Source organism: Typopeltis vanoorti, chromosome 8 (assembly GCF_054136105.1).
Source record: "Typopeltis vanoorti isolate ZY-2024b chromosome 8, IOZ_Tvanoo_1.0, whole genome shotgun sequence".
NCBI classification, from domain to species: Eukaryota; Metazoa; Arthropoda; class Arachnida; order Uropygi; family Thelyphonidae; genus Typopeltis; species Typopeltis vanoorti.
In genome coordinates this window covers 152058554-152080840 of record NC_143556.1, presented here as the reverse complement: position 1 = coordinate 152080840, position 22287 = coordinate 152058554, and the positions used below count along the sequence as shown (strand labels likewise).

Sequence of the window (22287 nt, the reverse complement as noted above, 5' to 3'; positions counted from 1 at the left end):
TTAAAAGAAATCAAAGTTGAGTAGATGTGAACTGTAGATTCAAATATACAAACATTCATTGGAAAACCTTGAGGAAAACATTGATTCACTAGAGAGGCATGTGGTGAGGTTGTCTACGAAGATAGAAAATTCAGAGCTCCACAGTGGACTCAAGAAGTTAAGCAGACAGTGAAAGAAAAGAATAAAGCATATCGAAAGTTCCTGGCAAATAAGATAGCTTGTTTTCATAGAGAATACAGAGAGAAATGTAAGTAAGTGATGCAGTTCGTAAAACTAGCTAAACAAAAATCTAGGAAGACTGTGGTAAGTATACAGAAAATATATATCAGAAAGGTGGTAAAGTATTCTGGAGGTAATGAAAAAGCTTAGAAATAGAGGAAAGAGTACTATAAAAGGAATTAGAGATAATGAAGCTGACATGAAACATGCAAATAAAAATCTATTAGATGTCTGGAGTAATTACTTTAAAAGATTGCTAAAAGAAAAAGCACTGTTAGTATGGTGGTAGAAACTCCCAACAGAAATGCAATCAAGAATTTATATCAATACTTAAATTAGAAAAAGTTATCAAAAATCTGAAAACCAGTTGGAGTAGTTGAAATTCAACCAGAAATGCTCAAATAGAGAGGAATAAAAGTATTACAGAAGCTGCCCTGCATAATTCAGAATGACTGGTCAGAGTCATATTTCGGAATGATTAAAGTAGAGGTCTCATAGTACTCGTCTATAGAAATGGAAATAAAACTGAAAGTGAGAATTGCAGATGTATTTCCCTACTAAGTGTTCCTGGTAAGATTTATACAAGTAGTGTACTTTAGAAACGGATAGAAAAAATTGTAGCTATGAATCTAGGTGAAGAACAAGCTTGATTCAGGCCAAACACAGGGTGTGATGATCAGATTTTCACTTTCAGATAAATACTTGAGAAATCTTGAGAATATAACAAAGATCTGTATTTAAGTTTGTACATCTGCAAAAAGCATATGACAAGATACCAAGAGAAAAGTCCTTTAAAATGCTACAGTTATATGGTGTAAAGATGATGTTACATTAAGCAATACATAGTCTTCATTTAAGCTAGAAGTCAGCAGTTAGAAATGAAAGAGGTACAAGAAGATGGTTTTATGTTAAGTCACTTGTGTGATATGGGTGAATATCATCTACACTGGTATTTTTTTTTTATCTTTATTTATTCAGAACAAGTCTGCAAGATTCTCTGACTAAATTGAAAATTGAATAACTGGTATTGGGGGGGGGGGGGGGGGTCAATGAAAATAGAGAGAAACATTGAAAATTACATCTGTATCCTGTATGGTGAACCTATAGAACATTTAAACCATTTCAGCTGTTTACACCCAAATTTTTGTGAAGGTGGCAAATTAAATATGGAAATAGACAATATAACAGAAATAGTATAGTTGGTATGGTAAAAAAAGTCAGCTGAATAAAGTTATATAGAATAAGAAAGAAATTAGTCATGGATCTGACGGATGAAAACTAATTGACCTGAGAGCTGGGTTAGAAATAAAACACTTGATGAAAGACTGGAGACCACAGATATAAGAGTTCTGAGAAAGATTAGTGGAGTGATCAGATGGTATCAATGGCAGTATCGTATTAAAACCGATGAGATTAGTATAGAATTTGAAAGTGTTAGCATTCTGGAATGTGTTAACTTTCAAATGGTATGGTCCCTTAAACAGAATGGAAGAAGAGGAAAGATTGGCAAAACAAGTGTCTTTGACAGGTTGGCAGGAAAACGTTCAGAGTAAGACCAAGATGTAGGTAGATTGATATAGTAAAAAGTGCCTTAGAAGAAAGAAATAAAAGATCAGATAATGTTGGAGTCTTGATAGATAACAGATTGTCTACACCCATGGCACATATAAGCAATTTGATGATGATAATATGAGTCTAAAAGGAATGAGAAGAGAGATGACCAAGGACTGAATAAATTAATGCACCATAAAAGACGAAAATGGAGAATTGTTTAAAAAGACAAAGAATGTTAAAAAAAAATAGAATCTTACTATGCTAAAATTATATGATGGTTCCCAAAACTTATAAAATATGGTAAATGTATATTGCATAAAATACACAATGAAGAAAGAATTTGTTACAGAAATATTTGAGGATAGTTGACTTTACTTTATTCATCACAGAATTTCTGATAGCCAACAAGCTTCTCTAGGCCCAGTCAAAACAACATGCTTCTTTCAATATTAGAATCAACATCCATTACCTTTTGTTTGAGGTTCTCTGCAATATGTAAAATTTCTCCCCAATTTTTTTTAACCATTATCTCCTTTTACTAATATTTTCATCTGGCTCATGTTCTTTTTCTTCAGCTTCTTCAAACACATGCTGTTTCTGCATTTGAAGGAGTTTCTGCAATAATAAAGTCATATTCACCAGCAATAAAACAGCCTTCACATTTTCTTTAAGTTGCCAAGGGTAGAAGGATATCCAAGCACATTATGTAAAAACAATAGTGATTTAAATGTAAGATTATTTTTCTTGCAATAGGCTTCAACTGCTGGACAGAAATAAGACAGAAACTAGTCTTCCAATAGGGTTTTAGGCATCCATTATTTTTTTTATTTGAATGCAAAGTACAAAATTTGATTGCAAAAGAGTTTGATGGCTGTATCCCATTAAAGCCCTAGAATTTTATGTATGATCAATGTAGTCTTTTTCCACTTATTCTTGGCTTACTCCTACTTTTCTCAATGTTCTTTTCTTAGAGATGAAACAAAATATTTGAGTCCTTGAATATGTTTTTCACATAATTCATCAAGTGCAGAAGGATATCCAGGCATGCTATCTAAAAGCAATAGAGCTTTAAACATAAGATTATTTTTCTTTGAATAGACTTCAACTGTTGGACAGAAATAAGATAAACTAGTCATCAAATAAGGCTTTGGTCATCCATGTTTTTTTTTATTTGAACACAAAATGTCTGGAAGAGTTCGATGGTTGTATCCTTTTAAAGCTCTAGGATTATGTATATGCACAGGCTTCAATTTAAAAAGACCTTCAGCACTATGTCCTAATAAAAGAGTTAATTGGTGTTTGGAGATTTATACTAGTTTTTGATGTTTCATTTGTAGACAATAAGTTTTAGTTGGCATCCATTACCAATAGATCTGTTTCATCTACATTAAATATCTTTCAATCATCATTCAGCATCTTGAATGATTTTTTTGCAATTCTACAAGGAATTTGGCTGCAGCATCTTCATCAGCACTAGCAGCTTCTCCTGTTATGTAAAGATTATGCAGTCATGATCAATTTTTGAAATGTAACCACCCTGACCAGCAACGAATGTTTCAGTCTCCCCTTGATATTTTATTTATTTGAGCTCAGTTAATAGCTTTAATATGAATATTGTCCTTATGTAGTGGAATTATTTTTTGGTTGCAATCGTCCATCCAAATTGATATAAGACTTTCTATTTCAAATAATTATTAGAGTTCTGTTTCTGGTGTTCTGTAAACCAAAAGAAGTTCATAAAACTTGACACTTCTCTTTACATATATTCATTCTTATGGCTCAAAATAGTTTATACCATGGATTTGTTGTATCCCAGATGACTTATGATTTTCGCATAGCTTGCACAACTTTCGTGTTCTATAATAACTTCAAGTTTCACAAGTCAAGTAATAACTTTTCATTTTCTTTTACTGCAGTCACTTTGTTTTTCAATTTTCCTTTTATTCATAATTAACAGGGAAAGAAACTTATAATTTTTAAGAGAAAGTCTGCACATAACTTTATTAACAGGAGACAAACAAGTAACAAGTCTGCTTCCAATAACTGATGGAACAAACTGTGGCAAGCAGTGGATAGACACTTGTTTATTGTCCACCCCAAAGTGCAATGAGCTTAATGTAGAATTCTAATCCTTTTCATCTATCCCATAAATGAGATTGCATTTACTGGAAATTTACATTGCATAAAGTAAAAAAATGGTATCATTTTTCCCATCACAGTAACTGCAAAACACATCAATCGAAACCTAAATTTTGGGAGGTTTGACTATTATTCAAAGCTTCTTTCAAACTGCAGCCAAACAACTAAGGCTATAAAGCCAATGCATATTATGAATGTTAATTGCATGTATTCTTTTGGCCAGTTTGTGTGTTCTGTAAGAAGAAAATCAAAGCGTGAGCCAGCTAGCTGTCTGAAGTCATTGTCTGGCATCTCTTTTGACAAAGCCAGTTTTTAGTATGGAAAAACTCTGTTGCCTTAATCTGAATAACTCAGTTTTGAATATTCACTGGAAAACATTCTGGTGCAGTTAGTTGAAAATTATTACTAAAAACAGGTTAAATCCTTACCTATCATGCATACTAGGCAACAAGACCAACTTCGATAGCCCAGAAAGAAAATAATAAACTCACTGAAAGTATCTTGGGTCCATAATCCATGCTGATACAATAACCATATGGTACGAACAGTAACCAATTAAGGAAAAACAAGACATCCATAGTCATGGTAGAGTAGCAATGGTTAACACAAAGTTGATGTTTTATGTAGTAATTATCTTACATGAACATAAAAATCCAAAACTAATATAATAATTAAGGCAGACATTCATAAGCTAACATAATTAGATTATTTGGATTCCTAAATAAGTTCAAACATTTAATCTCAAAGCAAGCAAAAGTATAGCTGTATACAACTTCCTAAACCAACTCACCTGACTGTACACTTGTTAAATAGGATCCAGTTGAATTCGGTTCCATATCTTGAGATGGAAAAACTTGCAATCCATGTGGAGGTACACGTGGAGCCTTAAAATTAAATAACACATTATAAGACTGTCACTACAGTAGGATGATGATTAATATTTACAAACAATGCTGAACAGTGGGTCACATTACTGTGCAGAAAGGTGTTTGTGGTTCACATTTTCTTTTATAGTTTAATTCACATCTCAAGAGAATAAGGAAATAAACAATGTTTATTTAAGTAATTGCTGATATTTCACAAGTTTTATACTCAGCATCTTCAGAGCACAAACAGTATGCAGATTTCAACTATTAGTTAATAGTAGGAACAGTTAATATTTGTTTGTCCACAAAGATCTGAAATACTAAAGATAGGTTTACAGGTATTAATTTGATCTTAAAATGACTGTCTTGTAGATTTTTAAACGATACATTTATACTTCTTGAGGAATGGGAAATGTTTAATTGCTAATTCTGATTTCAAAAATAGTTCCTTCAACATGCAATGACTTTTTGTGTAGCACTTCAGTTTTTTACATCTAATACTGTGGATATTTCTGTCAGTCCGAAATAAGCTGGAAGTGATAAAGATTTAAGTGAATGGATGGTGCATGCTAGTTTGATATATAAAGGAGTACCTAAAAATAAACGGAATTATTTTAAAAAAATTTTTATTAAGGTTTATAATACAATATTCTAGTCCCCTTCAAAGTACTCTTCATGTAAGTCAAATCACTTTTCCCAACATTTTTTCCAATGCTGGAAACAGTTCTGGAACCAAACAACTGAAACACTGTGTAGAAGTGTTTGTCTGGTTCAGATCTATCAAGTATAAGTAACTAATTAGATAAGAACAGAGATCTGCAAGTTGTCGAACTGTGTCATGCAGACCACAGACAGGCATTGCAAAACAGCATACAGGAAATTTATTATATCTGTACACGAATGCTAGGATTATCAGAAACAAAGGAGTAGGGTTTGTTGCCTTGGTTAATATATTGGGACCTCATATTGCAGGCATTAATGAGACTGGGTTAACAGAAGCAGACATACTGACTGGTATCGAGTGCAAAGAGTACAGTATTTTTAGGAAGGATAGACAGGATAGGAGAAAAGGGATGTGCTGCTAATGATATTGAATGTCTTGAATGCAGTTAGAGTTGAGACCTATAACTACAATATTAGTAAAATTTTTCATGCGGCAGTGAGTTTGAGGCCAACTGGTGTGAGCTGGAGTCTAACAAGATTAAATACACAGTGGGGTGTTATTACAGAGCTGGTCGATCGATTGCTAATGATGAAGAAATGCATTACCAAATAAATATGATGATGCAAAAAGAAAAATTGTAATGGGATACATTAATTATCTGAACATTGATTGGGTAGCTATGAAATCACATGAGAAGAATGAAACAGAATTTATTGAACTGTTCCGAGACAATTTCCTCAAGCAGCAATGTGACAGAAGGAACTCATGGTCAAAGAGTGTTAGATCTGATTATACTGTCCAGGGCAGTTAAAGACATAACTATTCTGACTCCGATTAGAGACAGTGATCATGAAGTACTCACTTGGGAAGTAGCTAAGTTTATGAATATTCCATTCAGAAAAAGGCTACATGCTGAACTACAAAGTAGGAAATTATGACCACCTGAGGGGTATGCTGGGTTCTGTATCATGGTATTAGTTACTGGATGGGAAAATGAAATCAACAGCGCATGAAAAGTGTTTAAAAAATACTTACATGATGGAATAGCAAAATGTGTTCCTAGGCTTCGAAAAATAAACAGAGTATGAGTAAAATGGATGTGTAATCTAATTAAGCAAAGATTCATAAGAAAAAGATGATGTGGAAGGAATATTGTGTGCATAAGGATGATGTTGGATATGAAAACTGAATGCATATGGATATGAAAGCAGCAGGACAGAAAAGTCACAAGTGTTGTGTGGAAAGTTAAGTCAGAGAATGAAAAGAAACAGGCTCTGCAAGTTAAAAAAAAAAATAAAATAAACCAAAAAAGTTCTATCATTATGCTGCAAATAAAAGAAAGAAAGAATTTGAAAGAATAACTCGCCTCAATGCAGATGGTATGGGGGTGACTGATGCAGAATCTTCAACTAATGAGTAGTCATCTTACTAAAAGCTATCAACCTGGTATATGCAACACTGAACTCACTGCTACCTCTTCAACATATGAGGAAACTCATGTGGATGAGGAGGAAGTGCTAGAGATGTTGAACAAACTGAATAAGAATTCTGCAATAAGAACTGATGGGATATCAGCACAGATACTAAAAGATTGTTCAGCTGAACTGGCTATTCCCTTGAACTGGCTATATAATTTCAGTCTCAGCACAGGGAAGAATTCCTGTGGAAAGAATGCATTACCATACATTTTTTCCACGGGAATGGAAAGAATGCATGGTAATCCCATCGTGTACGGGTGGTGCAAAGACCAATGCATCCAACTATAGAACAATCAGAACGCAGGAGTGGTAGTGAAGATTTTGGAAAAGTTGGTTAGGGTTTGCATTCAAAATGGCTTGACAAAGAATCTCTACTTTTCAATGAACAGCATGTGATTAGCGAGGGAAGGTCATGTTCTAACAACTTGCTCACACTCTATAATAATGTTACCATTGAGTTAGACAAGGAGATGGATAAACAATGATACTTTTGGACTTCACTAAGGCTTTTGACAGAATACAGTATGGAATACCGTTGCATAAATTGGAAAATATGGTTTTGGATTATAAAACATTAGCGTAGATATGAGGATAGCTGACTGACATATCAAAAAGTGGTATGGGGTGGTGAACTGCAAGATTGAAGGTAAACAGTGGTGTGCCCCAAGGATCAATCCTTGGTCCATTGTTATTCAATCTGTACATTAATGACATTGGGAAGGATTTGACTATGACATACAGCTATTTGCTGATGAAGCAAAGATAGGTAGGGTAATCAGAAGTGCTGATTATATGCAGTAGTTCCAGAATGGTTTGAATAGGCTGGAATTGTGGGCATGTGAAAATGGCTGCCATTTCAATGTTAATAAATGTAAAGTAATGCACTTTGGTGTGATTAGATATCCAATGTCATATTACATTGATGGGATTATGATTAAAGAAACTTATGGGGCTTGGGATCTTGGAGTTTTAGCACAGAAGAACTTAAAGTTCAAGGGTCATATAACAAAAATTGCAAATACAACTCACAGAATAATGGCATTGCTGAAACGAACTTTGACATGGAAATACAAGGAAGTCGTTTTGCCTCTTTGCAAGGCCTTGATAAGACATCACTTGGACTATTGCATGTAGGTCTGATCTCCTGGTTTCCGTGGTGATTCTGATACAGTGGAGAGAAAGAGTGTAAAGGAACGTGTCAAAAATGATATCAGGATTGTAGAATATAGATTATGAAGATAGATTGAGAATTTGTAGGCTGCAGCCACCAGCAAACAAGAGAAAGAGGGACAATATGATTGAGACTTACAAACTTCTCAAAGAGTTATATAGAATTTCAGTTCAGTAGAATTTCTGAATTTTTCAATTTACAGAGGATGGGGAAACGATGCAAGAACAGGTCTGGTCTCCTGGTTTCCGTGGTGATTCTGATACAGTGAGAAAATGTGCAAAGGATAATGGAATTCTTCATTCTATGGAGGGGTGGTGAAAGGTCGAGAGAGAGAAAATCATTTTGCCACGTTACAAGACCTTGATAAGACCTCACTTGGACTATTGCACACCGGTCTGGTCTTCTGGTTTCCATTGTGATTCTGATACAGTGGAAAAAGTGTCAAACATTATATCAGGATTGTGGAGTACAGATTATGAAGACAGATTGAGAATTTGTAGGTTGCAGAAACTAGCAAACAGGAGAAAGAGGGATGATATGCTTGAGACTTACAAACTTCTGAAAGGATTAAAGAGAATTTTGGTAGATGGAATTTTTCATTTTATGGAGGGTAGGGAAAGGATGCAAGGGCACCTATGGATGTTAAGAATGAATGTTGTCAAGAAGGGGATTAGGACCACATTTTTCTCTCATAGAATAGTGCCTGATTGGAATAGATTGCCACTGGATGTTGTGTGTGCAAGTAGCATGAATGAATTCAAGAATAGGTATGACAGCTGGAGCAAATAATATGGTCTCCATCAAAGAGTTGCTGACTCCCTGGAAGTCTCTCTTAATAATAATAATAATACTGGTTATGGCTTCCAGCAACTTTTCTTTTACTTCCTGCACATCAACGAATCACTGCCCTTTCATGGTTTTCTTTATTTGGAGGAATAAAAAAAAAAGTGACATGGTGAGAAATTAGGCAAGTATGGAGGGTGGGAAACAACCAGCATGTTGTTTTGCATGTAAAGCAGCATTGGCTTGATGCTTGTTTTGTTTCTGGATCATAACTGTGGCACCAAGACACGTCCCTGGTCACAACTTTTGAAAGGAAGTTCCAGTCATTAAACTCCCTCAAATCGCAGCAAACATTCACACATTTTTTATTTTTAAATAGCAAATGAGACACAAATTCAGTGGATACATGTTTAATATGCAAATCTTCTGTTAAAATTCACTGTCATGAATTCCATGACAAATTCACCACTTCAAAAACTTGCTTAAATAGTCTTTTGACAATCTTCATTAGTTGCCTGACACACCTTTTCGATGTTTTCATCATTTCTGCTTATGAACGGTTGGCCAGATCATAGTTGTCTTTAACTGACATGTCTCCATTTTTGAAATGGGAAAAGTGTCATCCTTAAAGGTTTTGATGAAGCATAATAGTTTCAGCTGCAGTTTTACCCAAAAGAAAACAAAATTTCATGCACACTCTGTTCCTTGTGGTCAGACATAACAAAACTGTCAAACTTGCTTGTAAGCACTAACAAAAAAACAGCTAGACCAACAACCCAGTTCACACAGGATGATGCCACTTGCCAGACTGGCATGGAAAACTGGACACTCACGATGCCTAGTGGCATCATCCATATCTAGAAAATGTGCATGCACCAAACTCAGAGTTAAGGAAAACACCTTATAACCAAAAAAACTTTAATTTACAATTAACTCAAATATATACAACATCAAATCAACTACTCAACTACAGAAGTGCAAATATAATCTTCTAATAAACTCCATACAACGTGAAAAACTACATAGCGTCCCTTCACAAGTCAGTAGTTATCCTCTACAGACAAAACTTTTGAAATTTCCATTTCTTGCTTCCTATAAAAACTTTTATTCCTTCCTAAATTCACACAGAAGAAAGACTAACATAAAAACTGTTTCCACATAACAGCAACATAAGTTAGTCAATTTTAAGTTATGCATTTTAAAATCACAGAACACTGAAGAAAACATATCTTGTCTTCACTTGCATAAGAGAATAACAACAAACTACTGAATAAATTACTAACAACCATAACATCACTTTAAAATAAGCTTTCTACATGCAAATCTAAACTTAAAATCTTATCAACAGTTTAAGTGCTTCAGAACACTTTCCATAAGAGAATAACAACAAACTATCAAATAAATGACTAAAAACTATATCATCACTTTAAAATGAACTTTCTACGTGTGAATCCAAACATTCTTAAAATCTTATCAACAGTTTAAATGCTTCAGAACAAATTTATCTTCTACACAAAAGCTTCTGAAGAAATAAAACCATATCAACTATTATAAATCGCTTATCAAACTAAAAATCCTAAATAAATAAGCTTTACTGGACCCATTTCTATATGAACTGGAGAGCAACAAAGTTCCTTTCACTTTTAACTGGAATAAATCCTATATGAATTAATGACTACAAAAACTTCACTTTTCTCAGTCTTCTATATAAATCATCAGTATAACCATACAGATGTTATAAGTAAATAAGTAAACAAACATATTATTTTCTTAATGTCTTGAGCCATGAATTAAACCATAAGAAAAAATAACAATCTAAGATGGGGTACTAGTGTAAAAAGTTGATGCTGCATAAATTTTCTTCTGTTTAATGCATCGACTTTTTACAGAAAGGTCACGTCTTGAAACCTTTTACAAATATTTCTATTTATTTTTGTAAACTATTGTGTATAGAATATGAAAAGCCCAAAGGGAATAGCTTGCTCCTTGCTTAAACAAAGGATGTAAAATTAGCGAAGCCAAGGGCAACACTTTGGAATCGGAAGGTTGTTTGATTTTTGTTTACGAGTTCAATCTCAGGTGACCCTCAAGGTCAGCACAGAAAGGGGCAGCGAGTAGCAAACGTAAGTTCCGCAGGCCACTAAAATCGGATTAAAGACATGAAAGGGGTAATATAAGAAGTCGGCGAAAGTTTGAGAACCAAGAGTCACAAGATGATGTCTGGGGTTCTCATAACTGTATGCAAGATTTGTGCGGGAAAGTAAGGGGATTTCAAAACTTAACCGAAGGTTCGAGGAAAGAGGAAAATAGAAGGCATGGATCTTGAGGAAGATTTTTTTTATGGGATCGACATCAAGGACTGACATCGAGAGAAAGGTTCGAGAGGAAACATTAGTCAGACGCGGATAAGTTCAAGGGAGGAAAACAGAGGTCGATCTGCCATGAGCCGCTCAAGTTCAGTAATGAGGATAACAAAAGGTGATTAACTTAGGAGAAATCGAGCCCAGTCAGACCAGATGCCTTGACGCTCAACTGAGTCTGCGCCTGCCCTGACAGTCGTGATCCTTTGCCCAATCGTTCCAGATGCTGGGAAACCTCTCCACATATCCTGCTAGCTGACTCGATGGTTTCATCGGTACTCCGAGACCCCTGAAGGAAGGAATTTAAAACACGAGACAGAAAAGGAAACTTGGAACGACAAAGACAAGCAGAGAAGAAAAGTGCAGCGGAGAAAAGGAGTTCACGTGAGTCATTTTATTGTATACTGTTAAACTTGTGATGTAAGAGAAATTCCTAATGGACTGCTAGGATTGATAAAATAAGATAAATATAACCTATGGGTAACTAGTGCAATTATATGATTGAATTTGTGAAAAGGTGTGGAACTGAGTAAAGCTAATTTCCTAAGGAGTAGTTTGGGCTAAGAGGTCAATTAGATAATTGTATGTATTCCTAATTTTTTTTGTGCTAATGTGTTTAATTTGATGTTTAAGTCATGCCATTATTTGAGATTGAGGTTAAGATTTAAGCTGAAGTGAATATTATAAACTAATTGGCAATAATTACAAGATATTGCTTTAAGAGTTTTATAATTTGCATAACCAGAACTGAGATTACAGAGGGAAATTCCCCTTATTTATGTATTGTAATATTCTCTAAATTTTGTAGCTATTAAACATGTTTGTTAATTATAATCAGAGTGTTGTCTGATCTCACTTTGCAATGCACTGATCCCAAATAATTCGATCCTATAGGCAGGAAACTAAAAGATAGTTAAAGGTTTATGATAGAGGACTAATAGAAGCCACAACTGTAAAAATTTGTTTTTTGGGATAAGAGAGGACATTATTGTGTATGATTAGGATCTACTGGAAGTACTAATATTCCTTGTACCACATCGAGGCATGGTGGCGCAGTCAGAAAATAAAATAAATTTCCATTGCTCTCAGGTGTAAGGAGTACAGAGTCACCGAAGGTAGAATATTAATTGAGAGAAAGAGTAGAATAATAACCAGATAAGTAAGCACAACACAAATTAATACAACATCGCAGCATAGATGGGATAAAACAATAAGAACCAAATAATAAACAAAAACCAATAAGAGAGTACCATATATTTACACTGGTGTACATCTTTTCCCTCATTTAAAATATTCAAACAAACATGTAATGAACACAAAACATGGAGATTAGAATGAATGCATATCTGTGCAGACATGCCCCACGCATAATCATGTTCTTTCTTGCCTGCCCTCTCTCTAGTTAGCAGTTTTCTTACAAAGATATGAGGACACTTCATAAACCATAGTCATTGTTCGTTCTCACTGAATGCATGGCTATGGATCACAAACCATGTGGCATGCAGCTCAAACAACCACATTTTAAGAAGTTATATAATGCATTTTGTCAATATGTAATCCATAGAATACATGCATTCTATGGTGGGAGAATATCAACTTCAATGTGGATTACAGTGGACATACCAACATTCACAATGAAAAGTTCATGACACACTGAATAATGCACTAGGAATGGTATGTGCTAGACTTTGAAGAAATTAACAGTATATATAAAAATTTCTGAGTCTATAATGATTAATGATGAGAATTTTGTAATAGAATTTAAAAATGCACAACACTATAACAATGTGAGTGTCCAATAGTGAATATATTACAAAACATGTCATATAGATCTGGAACAATGTTGCCACAAAGATGAAAAACATGTTAAACTGGATAACTGAAATCAAAGAAACTATCAAAAGAGCCAGTATATCCAAATTCAAACAATCATCACTCAATCTAACACAAACACAAGGCTTCATGAAATCCAACACCCACAAGGTGATCACTTTTGTTTATGAGGTTATGTGCTGGTTTATAAAGTTTGTTGTTATATCTGCAAACACTACCTGAATCATACAATTTCAGAGAAATCCAGAACCAGTGGATAAATGCTATAGCCTACACAGCAGAATTTGTTAAGAATATTCTCTGATAAGGATGAAAGCACTGCAACATTTTCCATATTCTCCAATGAGGACACTCTCTATTCAACAGCTCATGAGGTTTGTGTCAGCTACAAATAATCTGCCACCCTCTTCAACAGGAACATTAGATAATGTACATAAACAATTTGTAGGTTTACATTCACTCTATACTTCCCAAAAACTGTCATAATTTCATATTTTGCTGCACCTTACCTACAGCATCTATACACAAACATTTTTGACAAATTCAGCAATATTGAATGCCCATCGAAAATGCACAAAAACAACATCAGCAACAATGACCACATGCCCTGAAATACAGCTCCCATACCAATATAGCAACAGCAAAAAAATAGTTGCCGTGACTTATGACTAATTCATCATATAATAAATTATTTTTGTTGCGCTAAGTTACTTTTCATTTTAAGTAAATGATAATGTAAAATCATGAATAGACCCATCTACACTATTTTGTCATTCATGTAAAAATGTTTATTAATGTTCTTTTTTATTTTGCTCAATTTATATAACCTAACAAAATATTTTTAAATATGCAAACAGCATGAAATCTTGCCCTTGTTTTTAATCCTACAGAACTACACTAATATGCTTACCTCTGTAGCTTCAACTGACTGAGTTGTGAGTTGAGACAAATCAGGAGGCGGAGGTGGTGAGGCCAACAAATTATTAGGATAGTCTAGAAGTAACTGAACTACTGCTGTATGTCCTCCTTTAGAGGCTTCTATAAGCATGGTTGAATTATCCTGAAATAAAATTCAAGTCTAGAATAAGAACAACTGATTTTCAATGGAGTATCCTACTGCACATAAAAATTCAAGCAGAGATTTAAATAAATGTCAAGTTATTGCATTGAAAAAAAATGTTATACTGTTATGTAACACAAATTATATCCATATAGGACATCAAGCAGATTTAAATCAATTTCACATTACTGCATTGAAAGAAATGTTAAACTGTTACGTAATACCCCCACAAGTTTTTGATTTTTTTTTAAAGATGAAAACTAGAATCCCCCCCCCACACACACACCTGTTGGAACTGATAAAATGTGGATATAGTAGAATTAAAAATAGAGAGGTATTACATTTAATTAGCTTTAATGAAAATCAAACCAATATTTATGACATGCGAAGATTCATTTGCTAATTCCAAATTCCCCAAGGAATCAATCTGTTCAATTTGTTTTTCTATTTCGGAATTAACTATAAATTTCAAAATGAGTACTGACAATAAAGTCATTATGTATATATATAAATAAAATTCATGTAATTAAATAATTACATCAATAGATGTCTTTTAGCATTTTTGATGTAATTATTTGTCGATGAAAACTATAAATACATTATTTTCATTTTACATCGATTTTCTTCTTCTCTCTTCCATCATCTATGTGGATGATGATGAGGCCGAATGAACTCTTTCCACTTCTGTCTGTCCCAGGAGAGTCCAAACAATTCTGTCCAGTTTGATGTCACTTGTTGTGATTTGGTTTTCAGGTCCACTTTTATTTTGTCTATCCATCTAGTTCTGGGCCGTCCTTTGGATCTTTTACATTCCATCATTGTATTCAGGGCTTTAGACAGTAGTCTTTCTGTTCCCATTCTGGTCACATGGCTAAACCATTGCAGTCTTCTTTCTTGGATTTTGTCTATTATTGTCATTTCTTGTTTTAGTCGTTTCCTTATGTCTTCGTTTCTTAGTTGATCCAGCAGAGATACTCCAAGTAATCTTCTTAGCCAACCCATTTCAGTAACTAATAATTTTTTTCTCTTCAGCCTTTTTGAGATTCCAGCATTCACTTCCATAGAGGAGTATTGGGGTTCTGTTTCATAGATTCTTACTTTTGTTACTTGTTTGATGTCTCTTGACTTCCATATTTGATTAAGTCGTCCAAAAGTTTGGGATGCTTGACTGATTCATCTGTTTATATCTTTTATAATTTCACCATTGTACTCAATAACTCCTCCAAGGTAGGTGAAGTTTTCTAACCTGCTCTAGATTCTTACTATCAATTTCCATTTTCAGACTGGTGCATCTTTTTCCTATTTGCATAATTTTTGTTTTGTCTATATTTATGTTTAATCCAGATTTTAAACACTCCTTTATTTTATCAGAAATTTGCTATAGATTTTCTTCTGTGCTTGCAAGTAATGCAATGTCGTCTGCAAATTTTAAATGTGTCACATTTTTCCCATATGTTTTGATTCCAGAGTCTTCATTGTTTAAGGCCTTATTGGATGATTCTTCCAGTGTAAGATTGAACAGGTCTGGTGACAGATTGCATCCCTGTCTTACTCCGCTCTCTGTGTAGAACCAGTTGGTTAAGGTGTCCTCCATTCGTACTGCTCTTTCAGATTTCTCATATAGATTCTTTATTATTCTTATGGTTTTGTTGGGAATTGCAAATTCTTCCATAGTTTTCCATAGTGCTCTTCTACAGATTGAATCAAATGCCTGACGAAAGTCTATGAAATTTATTTAGCAACTTTGGTTGTACTCTAGTGTCTTTCCTATTAGCTGTCTTAAGGTGAATAGTTGATCAATTGTGCTTTGCCCTGGTCTGAAACCAGGGCAAAGCACAATTTACTTTTGTAAAAACCTTACTTGGAATACTGAGGAGGCTAATGCCTCTGCAATTATTGCATTCTGTTTTATATCCTTTTTTGTATATAGGAGTTATGACTGATTTGGTCCAATCAGTAGGCACTGCTTTGTTTTTGTAAATCCTTTCAAATAATGTTTTTAATGGTTGTTCCAAAAATTGTTCCTTTCCTGCTTTTAAGAATTCTGCATGTATTTGATCAATGCAAGGTGCTTTCCTAGTTTTGAGTTTTTCTATGCTGTGTGCTATTATTTCTTTGGTAAAGATATTTGTTTCCTCTTCCATTTCAGTGGCTGGAATCATAATATCCTGGGAGCTGTTTTTATTATATAAATCTTTGAAGTATTCTTCCCATCTGGCCATTCTTTTTGTTTTACTTTCAATTAGTTGTCCCTCTTTGTTTTTGATCATTATAATTTTTGTTGTCCGTGTCTTACTAATTTGGTCTATTTGTTTATATAATCCATGAAGGTTATTTTCTTTTGATAGCTTTTCTGCCATTTTGCATATTTCTTCTAACCAGTTATTCTTGTCTCTTTTAACTAGTTTTTTAATTTCTCTAGATAATCTATTATATTCATTTCTGTTATAGTTCTGTTTTAGTTTCATGCTTTTCCTTTGATCGCTTAACCTTTTTACTTCATTTGAGATCCAATTCTTTTTACTTTCTCTTTCTGTGTAACCTATTGTTTTTTCTGCCGAATTTAATATTGTTTCCTTTAATTTGCACCAATGTTCTTCTATGTTTATATTCCGTTTTGGTAGTTCCTTCAGGTTTTTATCTAGTTCTAGTTGATATTTTCTTAGAATATTGTTGTCTTATAGTTTTTTTTTTTACATTCAGTCTCCTTTTGACTCTACAAGTGCTTTCAGATTTTAACTTTATTCTTAGGTCTGATAATACTAGCTTATGGTCTGATCCACAATCTGCAGAGAAGGATCTGCAGTTCAGGATACTTGATTTCCATCTTCGGTTTACAATAATATAGTCTATCATATTCTCGGTTTGTCTGTCTGGTGATATCCATGTCCATTTTCTTTGGGGGTTTTGGATATTTAAAGAGAGTGTTGGTTATTGCTAGTCTATTATTTGAGCAGAAGTTTAGCAGTCTTTCGCCACATACATTGGTTTTTCCATACCCAAACTTTCTGATTACTCTTGGCCAGGTATTCCAATCTTTGCCTACTTTTGCGTTTAAGTCCCCCATTACAATTAGGAGATCTTGACTTGATGTCTGCTGTACTGCTTTTTGCAAATCTATATAGAACTCAATGTCTTCTTCTGATGATGTCGAAGTTGGTGAGTATACTTGAATAATAGTTAGTGATCTGATTGATGTTTTAAATCTTGCTTTAATTAACCTAGGTGAGATAGAATTGTAGGACAATAGAGAGTTTTGAATCTTTGGTTTTAATATAAGTGCTACTCCTTCTTGGTGTTTGTTGTCCTCCCTACCTGAAGTTAATATTTTGTACTGTCCATGGTGGAATTCTCCTTTTCCAGTCCATCTGATTTCGCAGAGTCCAATCACTTCTCATTGGTAGTTGTCAAATTCATGTAGTAGTATTTCCAATGCTCCTTCCTGGTGTAGAGTTCTTACATTCCATGTTCCTATGCTTGTTATGTTTTTCCTGTCTATCAGGTGATTGATGTTTTGTTCCAATAGCATATTTTTTGCCTTCACTATCTTTGTGTGGAATCCTTGATTCCACACAATTTCTTGAAAAAAAAAAATCAAGGATACTCAAATACAAGAATCAGATATGTTAGTCAGTTTCGACATTGTTTCTCTATTTACCAACAATCCATTATCTGACACTATTAGTTTACTAAATGATGATTTCTCTCTAGAGATTTCTGAATTTATTATATATGTTACCGGCAAAGTGTGAAAAGCAGGCATTCTATAGAATGCCTAGGTGTTTTTTGGCAAAGTATGAAATGTCCATTATTTTTTATTTTTATTTTTTTTAAATATTTTACATACTTTCCCTAGACATTATATAGAATGACAAATACTATTTCGGATATATTTTCATTTTGAAGTTTTAAATTTTGCCATCATGGGAAGGTTAGGATAGGTTAGGTGCTGACGGTTGTTATGAGTGTGACAGATGGTGGTTTTTAATGACTTGGAACTGATTAGGTTAGGTTTTGAAGTTTTAAATTTTGTTGCCATGGGTAGGTTAAGTTAGGATAGGTGCTGGCAGTTGTTATGAGTGTGACAGAGGATGGTTTTTGCCAACTTGGAACAGCTGAAGGAATTTTAAACCAACTCTATGCCAGATCACAATTCACTTTATGTCTCAAGGACTTACTGAGAGTTGGAGACCTTCTGGAATGTCATTTTGAATTGCATTTATCTGCCTTTTTCATACAAAAGCACTTCAAATTTCAGCACTTGGTCTTGCAAGTACACCTAATGAACCCTTGGCCGCTACCCGTGGACTGGGAGAAAGCACCTGACCCGAAAGCTATTTTGTGGTCAGGAACGTCTCCAACTCTCAGTAAGTCCTTGAGACATAAAGTGAATAGTTAGTTTAAAATTCCTTCAGCAGTTCCAAGTCGGTAAAAACTATCATCTCTCACACTCATAACAACTGCCATTTTGCCCATGGCGGCAAAATTTAAAATATTTTTTTAAAAAACAGCCATTTCATACTTTGCCAATATAGAACGCAAAGGCATTCTATAGAATTCCTGCTTTTCACACTTTGGCAGTAACATATATTCAATCACGATATTTCAAGCTGCAAAACCAAGCTCTATACAGATTGAAGGCATGGCCATGGATAGTCCGTTGTCTCCATCTTTGGCTAACTATTTTTGGAACCATCTGGAAGATACTTTGCTATGCTACCAATTATATTTTTGGTTTAATCCTTTATCCAAGTGTAACAAACAAAGTTTGCGCCTGAAGTATTTTCAGGACTGGGGTAACTCATGGCAAAGGTGGTATGAGTTCTCATCACTTGCCTTAGTATCCCATAATGCAAAGCACATCTTCTTGTGGAGATGTATAACACTATGCATTAAGGAAAGGATCACTACCCAGACCAGTTTCAACATTTATGAGGTCTCATCAGTGGGAGCCAGACCCAGAGGTGGTGATACTAAGGTGGAGGTCACCTTATTATTAAAATTCTCTGGATTAGAGATAAGTTGATGGAAGTTTTTTCAGTTGGCTATACTTCCAATAATATATTTGGTTTAATCCTTTATACTTCCATCAACTTATCTCCAACCCAGAGAATTTTAATAATGGGGTGTGACAACTGGCATATTTCCATATGCCAGTTGTCACACCCCATTAACTTTTGGCAACTGGCATATGAAAATATCATTTCTCCATTACTTCCACCTTAGTTTTAATTAAATAATAAACTTAGTTTTTTTTAATATTAATATTAATTTCTAGCACGTGGCAACTGTTTTTAATTGGTAAACTGATTACTGTTAATAACTTAACACGTATAAAACCAACAGTAATAACCTTAATGAATTAAAGGTACAAATATTTTGTACTGAAGGTAACAGTACATCATTAGTATAGAACAAACAGTTAAAAGAATGGAATACAAAATACAGAACAGTCGATGGATCACCAATTAAATTGTTGCTGCATGCCAGAAGATTAATTAAAATCATATTAAATAATTCTTTAAAGATAATTATTTCATTGATGGTTGCATAAGATAAGAATCTCCCAAACTTTTGGGAGAGAGAGAGACAGTCATTTCTGTGGAAAAAAGAATGAAGGAATATGAGTATTATATCGAATACATGAAACCTCATAAGTCTGGTCTAGCACAACATAGCATTGACACTAATCATAATATCCAGTGGGATAAAGCTTGTCTGCTCCACAGATGCAGGTTTAAATACGAACGCGTTTTTAAAGAAAGTTGTGAAGCCCTTTTGCATTGACCGAATTTGAATCGAAATGACTGTCTTTCTCTCCCAAAAGTTTGGGAGATTCTTATCTTATGCAACCATCAATAAAATAATTATCTTTAAAGAATTATTTAATATTATTTTAATGAATCTTATGGCATGCGGCAACAATTTACTTGGTGATCCACCGACTGTTCTGTACTTTGTATTCCATTCCTTTAGCTGTTTGTTCTACACTGATGATACTGTTACTTTCAGTACAAAATATTTGTACCTTTAATTCATTAAAGTTATTACTGTTGGTTTTATACGTGTTAAGTTATTAATTTATTATGCCACAGGACCTCTAAAGATTAAACCAATTATTGTAATGTACTCATATTTCCTTGATCTTTGATGTGCTTGTTGTTTCTACACATTGGTGATGTACCGTTATTATCAGCGCAAAATATTTGTACTTTCATTAAAGTTTATTGTGCAATTTTGTTTTAAAGGAAAACTGTTAGCAGCCATAGAGGTTTGTTTGTTCTTTTGGTTTAATGATGCAAGGACATCTATGGTCATGCTATGCTGATATGCATTTAATAAATAAGCAGCATATATTGATCTGAACTATGTATATAAAAACAAATGAAACATTTCTTAAAAGTAGATAAGGTAATATATAAGCAAAATAGTATAAACTTATAAAAATCATTGTAGGAAAAGAAAACAGGTGTAAAGATGTGCAAAAAACAGATAAAAAGAAGAATAAAGCATGTATTAAAATTCATAAAACCTTGATAAAGAATTATTTTTAAAAGCATGCACACACACACATCGATAAACCAACCTAATAAATATTAATATGTATATAAGATGGTAAACATTAATGCTCTGCAAAAATTTAAAATCCAGGTTAACACTCAACGAGTCTGATAAAATCTATCTGAGTGTATAGGGCTCAGATAGAGAATGAAAGTGATTACTGTACTTGTTGGAAATACAAGGGGCAGTCAACTAAAATATGATTGGTGGATAGACTTGCATCATATAGCTCGCACATAGGCATGGTATAATCCATGTATGGGAAGTGTAAAACGAAAATGACCTATTTGAAGCTGAGCAAGAACTTCCTCTTGACGGTTGCAGTGTAGACTAGATAGCCATCATTTCATTTCAGACTTGATTTGATAGACCTAACTGGAATCTCTAGTCTATGGTGATTGAGACAGGGTAAAAGTTTGAGTCCGATGATCTGCCTGTAATCGGTGTTGGGTACAGGCAGATAGTGGAAGATTAAGAAACAAGCTGAGCATGCTACAGTATCTACAGCCTCATTTCCTCTGATCCAAATGTGGCTTTGAATAAAACAGCATACATTAAAGTACCTCGCATAGCTCAAAAAGCATATACTGGATTCAGCAGAGCACTGGTTGTTTCAGTAGCTCTACCTTCTTATTACTTGCAAAGCAGTCATGTATTTTCAAGCAAGCTAAAAGTTGTTACAATCTAGTGAGATATGAGCAGATGCTATGCTGTCAGGGAAGACAGCAGAAGATCTCACTAATGCATTAGATTTTGAATCATCAGTATAGACTGGTACAAAATCAGAGTACTCAATTCTATGAGATTCAAAAGAGCTGCTGGTACACAACAGGAGTTGTTCAAAATTTTGGTGACCTGCTGAAAAAACCTACATGCTGGTATGTTTGAAAGCCACCAAAGAACTGAGTTTAGTGGTATCTAGCTTATAAGCAAGCTAGCTTTCATTCAGAAACCCATGAGGTCATGGCAGTCTGACAGATATCATAGAGATTCTCCCATTGTAGACAAAAAAAAAAGCATTTGGCCAGTGGGATGGTTGATCTGGCCAAATTTTTGTAGCATATAACACACAACTGTTGACAAAGGAAGCAACAAAAGAAGTTCATTTGTTTTGACAAAGACTAGGGGATTGGTGAAGTCTGAAAGGTGCCAGTTACAATTCATACAGCTTGATAGTGAGCAGGGTCTAGAGTACCTCCTCTGGCAGATAAATTTTTATGGATCCCAAGTCTTTCATCTTATAAGTGCACAATAGAGATGGAGCTAAGAATCGATGTTCGCTCAAGAGGAAGAAAATAGGTGCAAATGATGGTTATTGCTTTACAGCACCTGTCTCGTACATATGAGGGAAGAAACTGAGTTTGCTGTCAAGTATGAGTCCCAAGAACCTTGGCTTCTGGTGCAAATGGGATTAATGTTTGTCATAGTCTGAGTTCTAGGTCAAGATGAAGACATATCTGCAGAAAAAATACATGCAAGCTGTTTTCTGTTGTGAAAGTCTTAACCTATGTGCAAGCACCCGTTTAGAAAGATGATTATGACAGTTTGTCTGTGATTTTATCCAGGTGCTATCTGATCCAACATCAGTTGGGAGATATT

At 34.3% G+C, this 22287-nt stretch overlaps 1 protein-coding gene across 1 annotated transcript in view; it reads right to left on the bottom strand.

Moving 5' to 3' along the window:
* Nucleotides 1-22287, bottom strand: part of mask (multiple ankyrin repeats single KH domain) — an 823307-nt gene that overhangs the window by 520528 nt on the left and 280492 nt on the right. The window contains 2 exon segments of the mRNA XM_090396371.1: nt 4703-4796; nt 13978-14127. Coding sequence (XP_090252497.1) covers nt 4703-4796; nt 13978-14127 — 244 coding nt within the window.